General features: G+C 42.8%; 2 protein-coding genes across 2 annotated transcripts in view; one reads left to right on the top strand and one right to left on the bottom strand.

Moving 5' to 3' along the window:
* Nucleotides 1-6360, bottom strand: part of nudt6 (nudix (nucleoside diphosphate linked moiety X)-type motif 6) — a 127713-nt gene extending 121353 nt beyond the window's left edge. Inside the window, exon 1 of the mRNA XM_078539914.1 lies at nucleotides 6025-6360. Within this exon, the coding sequence (XP_078396040.1) occupies nucleotides 6025-6274 (250 nt within the window). The 5' untranslated portion in view covers nucleotides 6275-6360. The remainder of the gene's footprint in view (nucleotides 1-6024) is intronic.
* A 5354-nt stretch (nucleotides 6361-11714) lies between these two features.
* Nucleotides 11715-21576, top strand: part of afg2a (AAA ATPase AFG2A) — a 499869-nt gene continuing 490007 nt past the window's right edge. The window contains exons 1-2 of the mRNA XM_078539862.1: nucleotides 11715-11996; nucleotides 20539-20663. Of these exons, the coding sequence (XP_078395988.1) occupies nucleotides 11798-11996; nucleotides 20539-20663 (324 nt within the window). The 5' untranslated portion in view covers nucleotides 11715-11797. The remainder of the gene's footprint in view (nucleotides 11997-20538; nucleotides 20664-21576) is intronic.

Raw genomic sequence — 21576 nt, 5'->3', positions numbered from 1 at the left:
CTGCTCTGGCCAACACTTCTCCCTTAGTCAGCACAACCAAAAACAAATTAAATGGCTATTTATTGTATTTGATGTTTGTTTGACCTTGATGTCTGCAAATTGCTCCCACATTTAGAAGCACATTAGTTTATAGCACAGAAAAGGGCCATTTGGATCACTGTGTATCAGTTTGGGCTCTTTACTAGAGCAATGCAAAACTACTGCTGGCCTATGTGCTCTCACCATTGCTCCATGTCTTCCTTTGCTTGAAATATTTATCTAAATATCCCGTAAAAGATGCAATGGTTTCTGCTTTGACCATTCCCTATGGCAAAACACTCCAGCTCAAACAACCCTCTATACAAATAGGTTTCTTTTAACCCCTCCCCTTACTCGTTTAATGACAACCTTAAGTTGTGGGTGCTTTGTCATTGATTTCCCAACTTACAGAAATAGTCTTTCCTTCGTCACTATTAAAACCTTTCATAATTTCATTCAAAAAAATGATCAAATCTCCTTAGTCTCCACCAATCCAGTGGAAATATTTCAAATCTCTCCTCAGTACCACTGTTTCCCAATCCTAGCATCATTTTGAATCTGCACTGTATGATCTTGATCTCTGTATGATCTCCTTGGTTTTAATTTAGTTTCGGTTATCGTGTGCCCAAAATTGTACACAGTATTTTTTTATTCATTTATGGGATGTGGGCATCGCTGGCTAGGCCAGCATTTATTGCCCATCCCTAACTGCCCTTGAAAAGGTGGTGGTGAGCTGCCTTCTTGAACTGCTGCAGTCCGTGTGGTGTAGGTACACCCACAGTGCTGTTAGGGAGTTCCAGGATTTCGACCCAGCGATCATGAAGGAACTCTATCTATTGCCTGCTCTTGTACTTTATAGCCTTACTTATGAAACCCAAAACACTGTGGGCTGTTTTTTTATGGCTTTACTTTTACTTCAAACTTTCAGGAATTCTGTACTTGGTCATCTGGGTTCCTGTTTAGTCACATCTTTCAGTGTCTTTCCAGTGACTAAATTCTCATTCCTTGTTTTTTTCCCCAAAATATATTAACTCATATTTATTCCTCAAATAGTCAACTACCACAAACATTCATGATCTAGGCTCACACATGAAGAATAATTATCAATGTTTCTAACTCAAATTTTCTTTTTGAGTGCTTACATTTGAACTGTGAGGGGTGTAGTGTAAAACTTCAAAAGGACATACAGAAGTTGGTGGAATAGGCGGACAGGTGGCAGATGAAGTTCAATGCAGAGAAATGTGAAGTGATTCATTTCGGTCAGAAGCACATGCAGAGATAACATAAAATAAAGGGTACAATTCTAAAGGTGGTGCAGGAGCAGGGGGACTTGGGTCTATATGACATTGGAGTATCCTAGGTTTTATTAACAGGGGCATAGAGTACAAGAGCAAGTGGGTTATGTTGAACTTGTATAAGGCACTGGCTTTGCCTCAGCTGGAGTATTGCGTCCAGTTCAGGGCGCTGCACTTTAGGAAGGACGTAAATTCATTGGAGAGAGTGCAGAAAAGATTCACGAGAATGTTTCCAGGGATGATGAACTTCAGTTATGATGATAGATTGGAGAAGTCAGGACTGTTTTCCTTGGAGAAAAGAAGGCTGAGAAGAGAGTTGATAGAGGTATTCAAAATCATGAGGGATCTGGACAGAGATGATAGGAAGAAACTGTTCCCACTCATGAAAGGATCGAGGAGAGAGCACAGATTTAAAGTAATTGGCAAAAGAAGCAAAAGCGATATGAGAAAAAAAATTTTCATACAGTGAGTGGTTAAGATTTGGAATGCACTACCTGGGATTGTGGTGGAGGCAGGTTCAATCTAAGCATTGAATAGGGAATTCAACTGTTAGCCAAAAAAGAAGACCGTGCAGGGTTACAGGGAGAAGGCAGAAGGATGGCACTAAGCAAATTGCCCAATCAGAGTATTGGTGCAGACACATTGGACCTCCTTTTGTGATAACACCAACTACACTTGAAGAAGTAACTCATTATCCGTTGGCACATTGTGTATATTATTCTCAGACAATTAAGACATTAAACTCTAGAACATGGAAGGAGATCATTCAGTTCATCGTGCACATTCTAGCTGTCTGGATGATATACCCTCAGCTCAATTCCCTGCCCTTCACCCATACCATTCAGTTTTTTTTATTTTTCAAATAGTCATCCACCTTCCTTTCAATAGCTATTTTGAATTCTGATTCCGCCATTGTTTCTGGTAGGGCATTCAACAGCCTAGCAATCTTCTCTGTAAATGAGACCCCTTTGTTATTTTGGTGATATTAAATTTATGCTCTCTAGTTATTGACTGGTGAAAATTGTCTTTTGTGATTTACCTTTATCAAAGCGCTCTGCTTGATCAGCACCCCATCCACCAACATAAATAGTCACTCCCTCCACCACCAACACACAGTGGCAGCAGTGTGTACTATAGACAAGATGCATTGCAGCAACTCACCAATGCTCTTTCGACAGCGCCTTCCAAACTGTGACCTCTGCCACTGAGAAAGACAAGGGCAGCAGGTGCATGCGAACACCACTACCTGCAAGTTCACCTCCAAGCCCCACACCATATATCTCAACTATAAACACTTCTCAGATCTTGTCTTACCCTTTTTTTATAATGAAAAATATCTGTTTTTCGAGCTTTTTCTCTGGTATCATCTTAGTGAATCCTCTTACACCCTCTTCATCCTAAATGTTACATGTGTTGCTTCACAATTTAATGAACTACAAATACACAGGAGTCACCCTCAGCAACTTTAAAGGGAGTAAACGTTTAATTCTTGCAATTAATTGCAGTAGTATACTTCTGTATTCTGTGCAACACTTCTGGGGATGCTCTAAATTGCATAGTGTTTGCATCATAAAAATTGATATTTAGAAGTAAGCTATGATCTAAGTTGGTATTTAGAAGTAAGTTGTTACGTAAGCTTGAAGTAGTAACTATCTAAGTCAATGTAAACTAGTAAATATCTAAGAAGTAACTCTTGTGGAAGTAACATTCTCAAGGGAGCATGGCTTGTTAATTTAGTAAACATTTTCAGACACTCACTACAACTTTTTAAAACTTTATTAAAAAAAACTCTTGTACTTTCATTAATAATTGTATCAGCTGATTAGTACAAAAGCAAAATACTGTGGTTGCTTAAATAAAAACAGAAAACGCTGGAAATATTCAGCAGATCTGTGGCAGGAGAAACGGAGTTAATATTTCAGGTTATGACCTATTGTTAGATTAGCTTAAGTAGAAACCAAACCCAACCTGACAACTCTAGCTTCGCTCTGAGGTTCTCCATTGAACTTCAGGGTGATTGCTGTATTTACAATGTTATTATAAATCATTCCCATCGCAGCCATTTAGGGCTGGTAATTGTTTACTTTATTCATTCATGGGGTGTGGGCTTGCCAACATTTATTGCCCATCCCTAATCACCCTTGAGAAGGCAGTGGTTTGTTGCCTTCTTGAACTACTGCAGTCCATCTGGTGCCGGTACACCTATAGTGCTGTTATGGAGTTCCAGGATTTTGAGCCAGCAACAGTGAAAGAACAGCGACATAGTTCCACAGCAGAATGGTGTGGGGCTTGGAGGTGAACTCACAGGTGGTGGTGTTCGCCTGCATCTGCTGCCCTTGTCTTTCTCGGTGGCAGAGGTTGCAGTTTGGAAGGCGCTGTTGAAAGAGCATTGGTGAGTTGCTGCAGTGCAACTTGTCTATAGTACATACTGCGTGTTGGTGGTGGAGGGTGTGACTATTTATGTTGGTGGATGGGGTGTTGATCAAGCAGACTGCTTTGATTTGGATAGTGTGGAGCTCCTTGAGTGTTGTTGGAGCCGCACTCATCCAGGCAAATGGAGAGTATTCCATCACACTCCAGCTTGTGCCTTGTAGATGGTGGACAGGCTTTGGGGAGTCAGGAGGTGTGTCACTCTCTGCAGAACTCTCAGTCTCTAACCTAATTTTGTAGTCACAATATGTATATGGCTGGTCCAGTTCAGTTTCTGTTCAATGGTAACCCCCAGGATGTTGATCGTGGGGAATTCAGCAATGGTAATCCCACTGAATGCCAAAGGGAGATAGTTAAATTCTCTCTTGTTGGAGATGGTCATTGCCTGGCACTTGTGTAGCACGAATATTACTTGCCACTGATCAGCACAAGCCTGATTGCAGTCCAGGTCTTGCTGCATATGGACATGAACTGCTTCAGTATCCAAGGACTTGCGAATGGTACTGAATATTATGCAATCATCCGTGAACAGCCCACTTCTGACCTTATGATGGAGAGAAGGTCATTGTTGAAGTAGCTGGACTTAGAGAACTATCCTGAGGAACTCATGCAGCAATTTCCTGGGACTGAAATGATTGGCCCCCAACAACCACAACTATCTTCTTTTCTGCTGGGTATGACTCCACCAAGTGGAGAGTTTTCCCCTGATTCCCATTGACTCAATTTTGCAAGGGATCCTTGGTCAAATGTTGCTTTGATGTCAAGGGCAGTCACTCTCACCTCCCTCTTGAGTTCAGCTCTTTTATCCATGTTTGGACCAAGGCTGTAATGAGGTCAGGACCTGAGTGGCCGTGGCAAACTCAAACTGAGCATCAGTGAGCAGGCTATTGCTGAGTAAGTGCCACTTGATAGTACTGTCAACAACACCTTCCATCACTTTGCTGATGATTTAGAGTAGGTTGATGGGGCGGTAATTGGCCAGATTGGATTCGTCTTGCCTTTTGTGGGCAGGACATATTTGGGCAATTTTCCATATTGTCAGGTAGATGCCAGTGTTGTAGCTGTACTGGAACAGCTTGGCTAGGGGTGTGGCTAGTTCTGGAGCACAAGTCTTCAGTCCTATTGCTGGGATGTTGTCAGGGCTGATAGCCTTTGCAGTGTCCAGTGCCTTCAGCTGTTCCTGATATCACTTGGAGTGAATCGATTGGCTGAATATTGGCATCTGTGATGCTGGGGATCTCAGGAAGAGGCCAAGATAGATGACAGAACTTATGAAGGTATAAGAGGCAAGTTGGCTAAGGTGAATTGGGAAAATGTACTAAAATATTTGATGGTAGACAGGCAATGGCTAGTATTTAAAGAAATACTACACCGTCTACAACAGATACACATTCCTCTAAGGGAAAGGTAAATCAACTGTGGTTAACAAAAGAAGTTAAAGAATGTATTAGATCAAAGGAAGTGGCTTACAAGGATAAAAGCAAAAAACTGCGGATGCTGGAAATCCAAAACAAAAACAAAAATACCTGGAAAAACTCAGCAAGTCTAGCAGCATCTGCGGAGAGGAACACAGTTAACGTTTCGAGTCTGAATGACCCTTCAACAGAACAAGGCTTACAAGGAGGCCAGAAAAAGCCTGAGGATAGGGAGCGATTTAGGAACCAGCAAAGAAGGACCAAGGAACTGATTAAGAAAGGGAAAAAAGAACATGAATGCAAACTATGAGGAACATAACACAAAGGCAGATTGTAAAAGCTTCTTTAAGTGTGTGAAAAGGAAAAGATTAGTGAGGACAAATGTGGGCCCATTACAGGTGAGGACAGGAGGGTGTATTGTGGAGAACAAGGAAATGGCAGAGAAACTAATCAGTTGCTTTGCATCTGTCTTCATGGTAAAAGATACAGAAAATTTCACAGAAAAACATGTATTTATTTTACAAACTAGCGTTTATATACTGCCTTGTCACATATCCAATATGCCAAAAAGTTTTACATTCAATGAATTACTTTGACGTGCACTAGTTGTGTAAGCGAACGTGCAGCTGACAGTTGAATGTTCTCCAAAATTGGGTCACATTTTAAAAAATAATGAATGACCCAATCGGTAAACTAAAAATAGCAGTACATTTATTGATTATACAGTAAATCACTCTACTAGTCCATAGTTTATGTGACTTTATATGTTTCTACACCACTTAACTGAAGTAATGCCCCTCAGGATAGGGGATGCTTACAGAATAGGGAGAAGGAGGAGGAGGAGCGGGTTGACTTTTATTACTTGCCCTTTAGAAGGTTTTGGAACGTGACCTCGTCCAGTTCTGGTGGGAAGTGCTTGGGCTCCAGGTGGACGGTGACCGCTCTGAAGCGGTCCACTCTGGCGATGCTTAGAAGGGAGGCGAGTGCGGAGCGGGCCCCGCGCGCCTCTCCACCCGCCTCCCCGGTGCCGGGACAATGGGCACGCGTTCCAATCACAATGGTCCCCTTCCAAGCTCGCGCCACCACCTGCCTTACACCGAGCCCCAGCCAAAGCATTGCACTCAAGCTGACCGTAACCCAGCAAGAGAACCGAGCACAGCAAGCAGGACCGCTTCCTACCGCACACTACCAAACTAAAGCCCTTCCCCTCCGCTTCAGGCACAGTCTTGTCACTATCCACAATGCTGGTAGCTAAAAAAAAGGGGAAAAAAAAACAATGCTCGGCACGTGCCCAGACTGTGACGAGTAAATAAAAGCAAAATACTGTGGATGCTGGAAGTAAAAAAAAAAGTGCTGGAAAAATTCAGCAGGTCTGGCAATATCGGTGGAGAGAGAAAGAATTAACATTTCAATAAGATAAAAGCAAAAAACTGTGGATGCTGGAAATCCAAAACAAAAATACGTGGGAAAAACTCAGCAGGTCTGGCAGCATCTGCGGAGAGGAACACAGTTAACGTTTCGAGTCGGTGTGACTCTTCAACAGAACTAAGTAAAAATAGAAGAGAGGTGAAATATAAACTGGTTTGGCTGGGGGGCTAGGGGTGGCGGGGTGGGACAAGTAGAGCTGGATAAAGGGCCAGTGATAGGTGGAGATAACCAAAAGATGTCGAAGTTCAATATGACTCTTCTTTGGAACTCCGAAGCATTATTGGCAGTGGCTTTTTTCAGCACTTTCTTTCGAACACGTGGAGCCGTATCTTTTTAAATAGTGAAGTTTTTTCAAAGCTATCAACACTGCGGGTGTTTTGATGGGGCCGTGTAAAGAGAGAACTTAATTCTGTATCTAAAATACCCCAATCTCCATAATAATATCCAGAACCTCAAATCAGAATAAAAGATCACTCGTTAAATAACACTAACTTCTTTACCTAAAGAGTGGCGAGAATATGGATCTTGCTACCACATGGAGTGGTTGAAGAGAATAGCATGGATGCGTTTAAGGGAAAGCTACAACATTTGAGGCAAAGAAAGTAGAGGATTACATGATAAACTTAGATGAGGAAAGATGGGAGGGGGCTTGAGTGGAACATAAATGCCAGCATGGACTGGTTGGGCCAATGGCCCGTTTCTGTGCCAAATATACTTTAATAATGTTAGTATCATTATCCATTACACACTGCAATCCCTATAGTACCCCCTCACTGTGGAAGGTCTCAAGGACACCAAAGGACACCGTATGCTCCCTCTTAAGGGTCACTTGGGCAGCTAGCATTTGTATGAGTTACATCATTCAAAATCACTTTGGAACACTAGTGTATAATGTTCTCATAAGGCTGGGAAAGATTGAAAATAGTTTTAATGATATGAAGCTGTCATTTATTTTTGTTAAGGAAGACTATAACTCCTATTAATTTGACAGGTAGCTCATATTTTGGAAAATGGTTTTTCATCTTACCTGCTCTGTATATTACCAATATGTACCAATTTTTGATGCTGTTTCATTTATCCTGCAATAACCAATCTGAAACTGGTAGATATAATATGGATTTCAACCAGGCAATACCCTATTTATACTGTCAGAGTTATATTGCAATTCTTCTGCCCAAGAGAGAAATCGTGGTGCTTGTGATAAAATAATGCAGAAACTATAATGCACTGCAACTGTACGCTAAGAAGAATGTTACATTAAATGATGGATCTCCTTAAAGACTGATTTGTCCAGGCTTTCATCACATATCTCATAGAGTATGTGTAGGTACATTTAATTAGCTCTGGCAAGTATCACTTGTTTAGAGATAATTGATATTTACTGATTTGTTTTTAAAAAATATTAACTATGTTATTATTATAATTAGAGACAGCTCCGTTGTCAAACTATTGTTTGTTACCTCTCATTCTTCTCAGTGGTTGCACTCTCACCTCTGAGTCAGAAGAGCTTGGGTTCATATCCCATTCCAAAGATTCACACACATTTCCAAGGTTAACACCTTGTTGCAGTACTGAGGAAGTGCTGCATTGTCAGGGATGCCATCTTTTGGACTCAACGTTAAGCCGTATTCTTCCAGGTGGGCATAAAAGATCTCATGGTATTATTTGAAGAGTAGCAAGGGAATTCTCCCTGGTGTCCTGGCCAATATTAATCCCTCAACCAACCCTAAAGTCAAATTATTTGTCATGTATCACGTTGTTGATTGTGCAACCTTGCTGTGGGCAATTTTTTTTATTCGTTCATGGGATGTGGGTGTCTTTGGCTAGGCCAGCATTTATTGCCCATTCCTAATTGCCCTTGTTCAAAGGGCATTTTTAAGAGTCAACCACATTGCCGAGGGTCTGGAGTCATATGTAGGCCTGACCAGGTGAGGACAGCTGATTTCCTTCCCTAAAGGGCATTAGTGAACCAGATAGGTTTTTACGACAACCGACAATGGTTTCATGGTCATCATTAGACTTTTCATTCCAGATATTTATTGAATTCAAATTCTACCATCTGTCATAGTGGGATTCGAACCCCGGTCCCCAGAGCATTACCCTGGATAATGCCATGGCTGCCTTAGTTTTCTATGTTACAATTGTGACTGCACTTCAAAAGTGATTCATTGGATGTGAAACCGCTTGGGACATTCTGAGGTGGTGAAAGGTGCTATATGAATACAAATCTTCCTTTATTGCTCCTAAATGTCATTCCCAGTATTCCCCAGATCTGACTCGTCTCGAGACTTGAGCACATAATCTAATGTGCAGAACTGAGGGAGTACAAGATGTCAGCTTTCCGATGAGAATATTCAGGCTACGATGAGAAAGAAAAGAGAGGCTTTTAGCAGGTACAAGGGAAGCAAATCAGCGGAGGCATTAGTGGAGTACACAAAGTGCAGGGTGGAGCTTAAGAAAGCAATTAGGAGAGCAAAGAGAGGATATGAGAAAGCTCCGGCTGGTAAAAGTAGGGAAAAGCCCAAGATATTCTATAAGTATGTCAATGGAAAGTGGATAAGCAGGGAAAGAGTAGGGCCCATTAGGGACCAAGGGGGCAATCTATGGGTGGAGCCAGATGACATCACTAGAGTGTTGAACGAATACTTCACATCCGTCTTTACTCAAGAGAATGAGGATGAAGGTATCGAACTTGGGGAGAGAGACTGCGAGATTCTTAAGCAAATTGATATAGGGAGTGACAAGGTATGGGAGATGTTGGCAGGCTTAAAAGTGGACAAATCTCCAGGTCCAGATGATTTGTGTCCCAGTCTGCTGAGGGAGGCAAGGGAGGAGATCGCAGGGGCTCTGACCCAAATTTTTAATTCCTCTCTGGCCACGGGGGAGGTGCCAAAGGACTGGAGAACAGCTAATGTGGTTCCACTATTTAAGAAGGGTTGTAGAGATAAGCCAGGGAACAACATACCAGTGAGTCTCACGTCAGTGGTAGGGAAACTATTGGAGAAAATTCTGAAGGAGAGAATTTATCTCCACTTGGAGAGGCAAGGTTTGATCAGGGATAGTCAGCATGGCTTTGTCAGAGGGAGGTCATGCCAAACAAATTTGATTGAATGTTTTGAGGAGGCGACCAGGTGTGTAGATGAGGGTAGTGCATTTGATGTAGTTTATATGGATTTCAGTAAAGCCTTTGACAAGGTCCCACATGTGAAACTTATAAAGAAGGCAAATGCACATGGGATACAGGGTAATTTGGTAAAGTGGATTCAAAATTGGCTTAGTTGTAGGAGACAGAGGGTGATGACCGAAGGATGCTTTAGTGACTGGAAGCCAGTGTCCAGTGGCGTACCACAGGGATCTGTGCTGGGTCCCTTATTATTTGTCATTTATATATACGACATAGATGACTATGTGGGGGATAGGATTGGTAAGTTTGCGGATGGCACAAAGATTGGCCAAATGGTTGAGTGTCTTGGGCTACAGGAAGATATAGATGGGATGGTCAAATGGGCAGATAAGTGGCAGATGGAATTTAACCCTGAAAAGTATGAGATGATACACTTTGGAAGGAGTAATTTGACAAGGAAGTATTTAATGGCATGACACTAAGAAGTGCTGAGGAACAAAGGGACCTTGGCATGTGTGTCCATAGATCTCTGAAGGCGGAGGGGCACGTTAGTGGGGTGGTGAAAAAGGCATATGGGACACTTGCCTTTATCAATCGAGGCATAGATTACAAAAGTAGGGAGGTCATGTTGGAGTTGTATAGAACCTTGGTGAAGCCACAGCTGGAGTACTGTGTTCAGTTCTGGTGGCCACATTATAGGAAGGATGTGATTGCACTGGAGGGGGTGCAGAGGAGATTCACCAGGATGTTGCCTGGGATGAAACATTTAAGTTATGAAGAGAGGTTGGATAGACTTGGGTTGTTTTTGTTAGAGCAGAGAAGACTGAGGGGCGACCTGATCGAGGTGTACAAGATTATGAGGGGCATGGACAGGGTGGATGGGGAGCAGCTGTTCCCCTTAGTTGAAGGGTCAGTCACGAGGGGACATAAGTTCAAGGTGAGGGGCAAGAGGTTTAGGGGGTATGTGAGGAAAAACTTTTTTACCCAGAGGGCGGTGACGGTCTGGAATGCGCTGCCTGGGAGGGTGGTGGAGGCGGGTTGCCTCACATCCTTTAAAAAGTACCTGGATAAGCACTTGGCATGTCATAATATTCAAGGCTATGGGCCAAGTGCTGGTAAATGGGATTAGGTAGGTAGGTCAGGTGTTTCTCATGTGTCGGTGCAGACTCGATGGGCTGAAGGGCCTCTTCTGAACTGTGTGATTCTGTGATATGTTACATCAGGGCCCAGTTGCTACTCTCAGGTGGACGTTAAAGATTCCACAGCACTGTTCAGTGAAGAAAAGGGGAATTTTCCCTCCTGGCCAAAATTTGTCCCTCAAACAGTTCCTAAAACAGATGACAAAACAAAAACAGAACTACCTGGAAAAATTCAGCAGGTCTGGCAGCATCGGCGGAGAAGAAAAGAGTTGACGTTTCGAGTCCTCATGACCCTTCAGCAGAACTGAGAGTTCTGCTGAAGGGTCATGAGGACTCGAAACGTCAACTCTTTTCTTCTCCGCCGATGCTGCCAGACCTGCTGAATTTTTCCAGGTAATTCTGTTTTTGTTTTGGATTTCCAGCATCCGCAGTAGTTTTTTGTTTTTATCCTAGAACAGATGATCCGGTCATTTATTTCAGCGCTTTTTGTGGGAATTTGTGTGCAAATTGGCTGACACCTTTCCTACAGCAGTGACTACACTGCAAGAGTTGTAAGCTGCATTAAGACGTTCTGGGATGGTGAAAGGCGCAAAACAAAAACTTTCTTGTTTGCCACTACTATTTGCATTCCATATTATGTAAGAGAATTTAGTTGGAAGCTGTTCTACGAAATTCATAAGGGCAATATCCTGAGAATCGAATAAAATGAGCAGTAGCAATGAAACATTTCTTTCACGCGAATTGAATAAACTAAATGCTATTTGAACAACAATCCTCATTGGAATGCAGGAAGATAAGTGCGCTTCTTTACGGTTGATTATGGTAATGGAGAGGGTGCCCTTTCCCCTTTGACAGGGAAGTTTAACATCACAGTTGCCGCATGGAAACAGCGTTGCGTTGCTGAGTGAGACTGCTCTCTCTCTCTGTCTCTCTCTCTCCCTCTACACCATGTTGTCGAAAAAGAAAAATAAGTCGAAAGCGGCCAGGAGCCCAGAGAATCAGGGGGCCTCGCCGAGGGCTGGGCCGGACTGCTGCTCACCTCCAGCCAGTTCTCCCGGGACTCTCCGGCCAGGAGGAGAGGAGGGCAGTCTGGACACAAACCCCCAGGCCTGTCTCTCACTGACTGTCACTGATAGCCTGGAGAAAGGTAAGCGCACAGCTTTCCGAGCTCACCGGATCGCCGCACACCTTTTAATTTATTCAAGAAAAATATGTGTTACCCTCACACTTCTAATCAAGACTTTTTTGAGTTAGGTACGTAAAGGCATAGACTTGGTGGATTTGTTACTTAGGTGATTACATGTGGATGCCATCATTTTAATGTTTTGTCATGTTTCACATGCTGGCGTTGTTACCGAAAAGAAATGGCACGGAAAGTGCTGTTCACATTCACCAACATGGCTGCAGTTATAATGTTCAGTTACATCAATCTCTTATAACATAAGTAGTCATAGGAGGTCTACAGCACAGAAAAAGGCCCTTCGGCCCATCGAGTCTGCGCCGGTCAAACAAGCACCTAACTATTCTAACCCCATTTTCTAGCACTAGGCCCATAGCCTTGTGTGCCATGGCATTGCAAGTATTTGCACATTCAAATGCTTCTTAAATGTTGTGAGGGTTTCTGCCTCTACCACCCTTTCAGGCAGTGAGTTCCAGATCCCACCATCCTCTGGGTGAAAAAATTTTTCCTCACATCCCCTCTAAACCTCCTGCCCCTTATCTTAAATCTATGCCCTCTGGTTATTGATCCCTCCACCAAGGGGAAAAGTTTCTTCCTGTCTACCCTATCTATGCCCCTCATAATTTTATACACCTCAATCATGTCCCCCCTCAATCTCCTATTACCCCAGTCTATCCAATCTCTCCTCATAATTAAAACTCTCCAGCCCAGGCAACACCCTGGTAAATCTCCTTTGCACCCTCTCTAGTGCAATCACATCCTTCCTATAATGCGGATTCCAGAACTGCACGCAATACTCTAGCTGTGGCCTAACCAGCATTTTGAACGGTTCCAGCATAACCTCCCTGTTCTTTTATTCTATGCCTTGGCTAATAAAGGCAAGTATGCCATATGCTTTCTTAACCACCTTATCTACCTGTTCTGCTACCGGTGGACATGTACACCAAGGTCCCCCGATCCTCGGTACTTCCCAGGGTCCCACCATTCATCGTGTGTTCCCGTACCTTGTTTGTCCTGCCCAAGTGCATCACCTCACACTTATCCGGATTAAATTCCATTTGCCACTGATCAGCCCATCTGACCAGCCCGTCTATATCCTCCTGTAATCTAAGGCACTATCCTCACTATTTACCACCCCACCAATTTTCGTGTCATCCGCGAACTTACTGATCAACCCTCCTACATTCAAGTCTAACTTGTTTATATACACCGCAAACAGCAAGGGACCCAACACCGATCCCTGTGGAAACCCCACTGGACACAGGCATTCGGTCACAAAAACACTCCTCGACCATCACCCTCTGCTTCCTGCCATTCTGGATACAATTTGCCAAATTGCCATGGATCTCATGGGCTCTTAGCTTCGTTATCAGTCTCCCATACGGGACCTTATCAAAAGCCTTGCTGAAGTCCAAGTAGACTTGGACTTGCATTGCCCTCATCTACACACCTTCCTTCTTGAATGAGTCTCACTACTCTGATGCAGATTTACCTAAAAGTAGCTGCTCCCAGTCCACTCTGGCCAAAGCATATGTGATCTTATTAAAATCGGCCTTCCCCCAATTTAGAACTCCTGGCCCATCCTTATCCTTTTCCATAACAACCTTGAATCTAACGGAGTTATGATCACTATCTGCAAAATGCTCCCCCACTGATACCTTTACCACTTGCCTGGCTCCATTCTCTAAAATGAAGTCCAAGACCGCCCCCTTTCTTGTAGGACCTTCTACGTACTGGCTTAAGAAGCCCTCCTGGATGCATTTTAAGAATTCCGTTTCTCTAAACCTATCACACTATGACTAACCCAGTTAATGTTGGGGAAGTAATGGATGAAATGAACAAATCTCAGATTATGTTTTGTTCTGCATTCATACAGCATCCCTGAACCTTGTAGCTGCATTGTAGATTTCAACCTAGCGATAGCCTGTTTACATTACTGTACCATTTTTTTATTTGCCGACGAGATGTGAGTGCTGGCAAGGCCAGCATTTGTACCCATCCCTATAAATTGGCCTTGAGAAGATGGTGGTGAGCTGCCTCCTTGAACTGCTGCAGTCCATGCTACTTCCACACTGCTGTTAGGTAGGAAGTGCCTGGATTTTGACCCAGGGATAGTGTGTGGCTTGGAGGAGAACTTGCAGGTGGTATGTGTCTGCTGGTGGTAGAGGTCGCAGGTTTGGAAGCAGCTGTTGAAGGAGAATTGGCGAGTTGCTGCATGGCATGTTGCATATGGTATGCACTGCCACTGTGCACCAAGATGGAAGGAGGGAATTTTTAAGGTTGTGGATGGGGTGCTGAACATGCGTGCTGCTTTGTCCTGGATTGTGCTGACCTTCTTGAATCACACTTATCTGGGTAGGTGGAGAGTATTCCATCACACTTCTGGCTTAGAGTCATTTACGGTAGAGAAGGACGCTGTTTGGCCCGTTAAGTCCTTCCCGGCTCCCCGTGGAGCAATCCAGACAGTCCGACTCCCCATTCAGTACCTGGAGGCCTGCAAGATTACCTATAGTCATTTGGTAGTACAGAACTTGAGTATTGCTGAAAAAAGAGACCCTTTTCGTCAAAGCTTTTTGTTGTGCACTCATCAGGATGATTCACAAGAAAATGCCAATGTCAGGGGAAACAACATATTTATACTGTATGAGAAGAGAGTGCTAACTGGTTGGAAAGTGGACTCTGATTGGTAGAGGCATTGCCATGGCAAATGCACCAGCGAATGGCTGTCATTTATTTTGTTTAGCTGAAACTGGCGCAATGTGTACGTGTTCTTTCTTCCTGCAAAGAACAGGGCCCTGTGTGTTAATATATGTAATTCCTAGTACACACACACACGCCACATTGTGAGCGCGACTGACAATCTTAAATTGGTTGTGAGCATAATTCTTAGCACACTGAGGATTAGTTAGCAAATGTTGCCCAATCGTGGAATCACATCTAATGTTGGACACTGTGTTTTGAGTTTTGCAAGCCGGGGCTGGTTGGGTATGGTCTGTACCTTACCTGTTGTGAACAATGGAAGGGACATGCTGTTTCACAATCCACCAATCTTTGGGATGTACGGCCTACATACCTAGCATAACGCTAGCACTGAAATTCATACACCACATTACTCATTTATATGAGGAAAGGCAGAACATCTATTTTGGCTTGATGTCAGCATCCTGTTTGTGGCGAATACCACTCGTGTTGCTACTGCATAGCAGCAGGGTGTGAAACAGCTTTACCTGTTGCTTAAATTTTTGAGATACCTTGCCCTTCCAGGGTAATCTGAGGTAAACTGGGCACTCTTCGAGGCTGAAAGTGATGGCCCGTTTATAAGTTTGCGTGATATACAGTGTGAAATGACCTGATCAGGGTAACCATTATCCTGCAGGATGCCTTTGATGCTTCCTATTTCAGCATCAAGCTTGCATGGTGAGCAAATGGCTTGGGCCTTATTTACGAGTTTGCTGATAAGGCCAACCTTATAGCGTATGGAACTGTAAGAATCCCAACACATGTATTGACCAGTGAAAGTACGCTTGTGGGCAACGAGTTCCAATTCATTACCACTTTCTGCGTAAAAAGAGGTTCTTCCTCACATTCCCTCTCCATCTCTTGCCCAAAGTCTTAAATCTGTGTCCCTTTAGCTGTTGGGAAGAGTTTTCCTTGTCTACCTTATCTAAGCCTGTCAATCTTGTACACCTCCTATCAAATCTCCCCTCAATCTCCTTTGCTCCAAGGAGAACAACCCAGCCTTTCCACCTAACCTTGTTACTTAAATCCCCATCCCTAGAATCATTTTGGTAAACCACCTCTTCAGCCTCTCAAGGACCTTACCTAAAGTGTGGTGACCAGAACTGGATGCAATACTCTATTTGGCGCATAACCACAGAGCTTTATATAGGTTCAGCATAAAGTCTCTGCTTTTACACTCAATGTCTCTATTTATGAAGCCCAAGATCCCACCCTGTTTCTGCACACTTCTTGGAATTGCACCATTAAGTCTATATTGCCTATCCCCATTCCTTCTGTCAAAATGTCTCATCTCTCACTTCATTTGGTACTTGTCTGTCCATCCTGCTAGCGCCTTTATGCCCTGTTGCGGTCAATTTGTACCTTCCTCACTGTTAACTACTCCTCCAAGTTTGGTATCATCGGCAAATTTTGAAATTTTGCTCCGTATTCCAAGATGCAAGTCATTCAAATATAACAAAGAAAAGCAGTGTTCCTAGCATTGAGCCTTGGGAAACATCATTGTCTACCATTCTCCAGTCGAAAATAACCATCTACCACCACTCAATGCTTTTTGTCCTTAAGCTAAAGTTTTAAAACTGGTCCTCGTATTCCATATGCCTCAATTTTGTTAACCAGCGTTTTGTGGTACCTTGTCAAACATTTTCTTAAAATCCATATAGACAACATTCACCGCATTTCCTTCATCAATCTTCTCTGTTACTTTATCGAAAAATTAAATTAGATTAGCCAAGCAGGTCAGCCTTTTACAAATCCACGCTGACGCTCCTTAATTAAGTTCAAACCTCTCCTGTTAATTTTTTTCTCCCTAATTAAGGATTCCAATACCTTACCCACCATTGATGTTAAACTAACTGGCCTGTAGTTGTTAGGACTGGCCTGCACACTTTCTTGAATAAGGCTGTCACTTTGCCACTCTCCAATCCTCTGGCACTCCCCTTAAATCTAGGGAAGCTTGAAAAATTAAGGCAAGTGCTTCCACTATCTCCACCCCTGCATCCTCTAGAAACCTGGAATGCAAGCCACCCAGACTAGGTGACTTATCTATCCTAAGCATAGATAGCCTTTCCAGTACCACCTCCCTTTCAATTTTTACACTATCCATTGCCTCCACTATCTCCACTCCTACTGATCCTCTGTCAGATTCCTATTCCTTAGTAAATAACGATACAAAGGACTCATTAAATATCCTAGCCTTGCCATTTGCCTCTAAGCATATATCACCCTCTTTGTCCCTAATAGGACCCACTCCACCTCTTACTCCCCACTTACTATTTACATGCTGGTAGAAGATTTTTGGGTTCCATTTTATGTTGACTGCCATTCTGTTCTCAAACTTTCTCTTTGCCAGCCTCATTTTCCTCTTCACCTTCCTTCTCAACTTATTGTATTTGATCTGGTTTTCACTTGAAGAACCCTCCTGACACGCATCAAAAACCCTCTTTTGTTTCATCATAATCTCTACTCTGTATCTCCATCATCATCCAAGGAGCCCTGTTTTTAGCTTCCTTACTGTTAGTCTTTGTTGGATTGTACCTAGCCTATACCTGAAGCATCTCTTCCTTAAAGATCACCCATTGTTTTTTTTACAGTTTTTCCTATCAGTCTCCAGTTCTAATTTACCCTGGCTAGATCCCTTCTCATCACGTTGAAATTAGTCCTCTTGTAATTTGAAAGTTCTCTAACAGATTGTTCGTTGCTCTTCTTTATTACTAATATAAACTTTATGGTGCAATGATCACTCATCCAAATGTTCCCCCACAGACACCTGGTCCACTTAGCCCACTTCATTTCCTAGCACCAGATCCAGCAATGCCTCCTTTCTAGTTGGACAGTGAACATACTGATCAAGGGAGTTTTCCTGAACACATTTCAGAAATTCCTCCCTCTGCTAACCCTTTACTCTAACATTACCCCATTTGATATTTGGGTAATGAAAGTCCCCCTGTATCACCACTCTATAGTTTTTGCATGTCACTACGATTCCCCACAGGTTTGTTCCTCCATCTCTTTCTCACTATTTGGAGGCCTGTAGAAATCCCAAAGAAACGTGATTTTACCTTTTTAAATGGGCTCTGTCCTTGTTCCCTCAAGGAAATCAACTATTTCCAACACTACAATGTCTTTCCTAATCATTACTGCCACCCACCTCCTTTTTCTCCTTCTCTATCTTTTCTGAACACTTTATCCATGTATATTAAGTGCCATGTCTCACCATTTTTAAGCCACGTTTCTGTCATTACCACTACATCATATTCTCTCACTGCTATTTGTGCTTGAAGCTCACCAACCTTATTAACCACACTTTGTACACTTATGTACATGCATTGTAATTCTGTCTTTGTGTTACTCATAGTCCCTCTTAGTCCACTCCTATCTAATATGGTACTATTTCCGTCTTTAGTATTGTTCGACACTCTCAATTTATGCACCTTATTCCTTTTTTCTACTTCTATATACTGGTGCCCATCCCCCTGGCAATTTAATTTAAACTTAGACTTGCACTTTTTAGATAATGGACAGGCTTTGGGGAGTCAGGAGGTGAGCTACTTGCCATAGAATTCCCAGCCTTTGTCTTGCCCTTGTACCCACATTATTTATTTGGCTGGTTCAGTTACGTTTCTGGTCAATGGTAACCCTCCCCAGCATGTTGATGGTGGGAGGTTCAGCAATGGTAATGCCATTGAATGTCAATGGGAGGTGATTAGATTCGCTCTTGTTGGAGATGGTCATTGCCTGGCACTTGTGTGATGCAACTGTTACTTGCCACTTGTCAGCCCAAGTCTGAATGTTGTCCAGAATTTGCTGTATATGCGCACAACTACTGTATCTGAGGCGTTGCAAATGGTACTGAACACGGTTCAATCGTCAGCAAGTATCCCTACTTCTGATCTTATGATGTAGGGAAGGTCATTGATGAATCAGATGAAGGTGTTGGGCCTAGAATATTACCTACTACCCAAAGGCACTCCTGCAGCAATGTCATGGAGCTGAGATGATTGGCTTCCAACAACCACAGCCATCTTTCTTTGTGCTAGGTTTGACTCCAACCAGTGGAGAGTTTCCCCCTGATTCCAATTGACTTCAATTTTGCTTGGGCTCCTTGATGCCGCACACAGTCAAATGCTGCCTTGATATCAAGGAAAGTCACTCTCACTTCATCTTTTGAGTTCAGCTCTTATGTCCATGTTCAGGCCAAGGCAGTAATGAGGTCTGGTGCAGAGTGGCCCTGGTATACAAGCTGGCATAAGTGAACTAGTTATTGCTGAATAAATGTCACTTGATAACATAGTCGACAACACCTACCATCACTTTGCTGATGATTATAAGTGGACTGATGGGATGGTGATTGCTGGATAGGATTTGTTCTGCTTTTTGTGGACAGGACATACCTGTAAATGTTTCACATTGTTAGGTAGATGCCAGTGTTGTAGCTGTACTGGAACAACTTAGCTAGGGCTGTGGCTAGTTCTGGAGCACAAGTCTTCAGTACCACAAGTAGCATGTTGCCAGACCCCAGAGCCTCCTTCACTTAATATATTCAGCCTTTTCTTGGAGTCAGTTGAATTGGCGGAAAATTGGCATCTGTGATGCTGGGACCTCAGGAGGAGGCCAAGATGGATCATCCATTCGACACTTCTGGCTGAAGATGGTTGCAAATACTTCAGCCTTGTCTTTTGCACTGATGTGCTGGGCTCCAGCATAATTGAAGATGGGGATATTTGTGGAGCCGCCTCCTCCTGTTGGCTGTTTAATTATCCATTGCCCTTCATGACTGGAATTGATATTCTCCTGCTAAGGGAAGTTTCAGGGCACATGTGCTTCCATGAAGTGTGAGCTACTTTGCAGGAACACACTTACTGTAAACTCACCCAGGTCAGCTCACTTTTGAGACTTCATTTCTGACTCAAATTTTCATCCTGATTTTTGATAGAGATATTTTGTAAAATAAAGCTTTAAAGCCTATTGAAAGTAAAATAAAAATCCTCAAACTAGCATGGTACAGGAGCTTTCCCCTTTGGCTTTAATATTCCCCTTCCCCAAAGACGCCAATTTGAAAGTTCGCACAAATGGATGTTGGGTGAAAGTAAAATCAAGTGTCTCACAATAAAATAACTTGGTGACATTCATTGTCATGGTTTGTGAATGAAGAGAATGACCACTTGGTTGAGATATTGGGTAGCTATAGTTTGTAAGGAACACAATGTATAAAGGCAGACTTTTTTTCAATCTTGATATCAATCCTAAATTTTCAACCTAAAATGCAACTAAGCTGAAGTATCTGGAGGGAGCAGGTGAGAAACCAATTGTTGGTGTACATGTGGGAAGGAATAACAAAGGTAGAAGGGGACCGGAGGCCCTCTATGATCAATTTAGGGCTTTAGGAAAGAAGCTTAAGGGAAGGATCTCAAATGTATCGCCTTCTAAAAAATATCTGTTCCAAATGCTAGTGAAAAGAGATGGAGGGTAATTTGACAGACCAATGTGTGACTACGGTTTTGGTATATGGACTCTGATTCAGTTACTCAAATAATGGGATACCTTTTAAAATAGGAAGCGCCTATACAGACCAGGTGGGCCCAGCTAAACAAAAGAGGGGTAGAGGGGCTTGTGAGCGGAATTGATAGAATGGTGCAGGATTGGTTAAATTAACGTTTTGGATCAGCTGATTTTTATGGAGCATGAATGATGGCAGGTTGGCTAGGAGAGCAAAAAATAGCTAATTATCGGTTACATAACTGGTTTCAATTATTCATTTTTGTGATTTTAGCTAATGAGAAGGTGCCTAAGGCTTGCCGAAGATGTCTTGCTCAAATGAGTGTCAACAGCATAAAACTGACAAACATCTGTATTGGCCGACCGGTTCTTCTTACCAGCATTGCTGGCAGACAGGAGGTAAGTGCCAGAGAAATTACCATACTCTTGTGGATACACAAAGTTCTTACAGGAGTGTAGTTCTTGTTTTTATTTATTTCTCTATCCAACATCATGGAAACACCATCACCTTCAAGTCACACATCATCCTGACTTGGACATATGTCACCATTTCTTCATCATTGCTGATTCAATATTCTGTGATTCCCTAACACTTTTGTGAAAACGTCATCTCAAAGACTTCAGCAGGTCAACAAGGCACATCAATACCTTCTCAGGGCAACTTGGGATGGGCAACAATGCAGTCACACTGGAGTTGCCCATAACCCAAGAGGAATTCTGAGATGATGATGTTCCTGTGGCATTGCTGTTCTTGTCTTTCTTGATGGTAGAGAGAGGTACTGAAGAAGTAGGCTTGGTGAATTGCTGCAGTGCATTCTGTATCAATAACATGTTGCAGCCAGTGATCGAGGGGATGGATAATGAATCTAAGAGTAAGGTGTTGATGAAGCCAACTGCTCAGTTTCTCGATTGTAAGTTTCTTGTGTAGTATTGTGGCTGCACCCATACATGTGAATGGTTAGCATTCCATGACATTCCTGATCTGAGCATTGTAGATGGTGGCAAGACTTTTGTTATATTCCAGAAAGCCAGGCGGTGAAGGATAGCACTGGACACAGCCTTTGAACATTTTTATAAGCATTTATTTACACATTACAAACATGTACCTCCTCACTCACCAACCACAGTTTCAGTCTGTTCGCTTTTTTTTTTAGACGGAAAAGTGAATCCCCAGTTAACATCCACCATCTGCACACAATTAACAGATTTCTTTCCCTCATTAAATAAAAAATGGAGTTCACAAGGACAACCAAAATTTCAAAACAAATTAAATCAAAGACATCCAAATTCTGCACAAAGCTTTATAATGCGA

Source organism: Cetorhinus maximus, chromosome 1, assembly GCF_964194155.1.
Source record: "Cetorhinus maximus chromosome 1, sCetMax3.hap1.1, whole genome shotgun sequence".
NCBI classification, from domain to species: Eukaryota; Metazoa; Chordata; class Chondrichthyes; order Lamniformes; family Cetorhinidae; genus Cetorhinus; species Cetorhinus maximus.
Note: the sequence above shows the minus strand (reverse complement) of the source record. Positions and strands in the feature narration are given on the sequence as shown.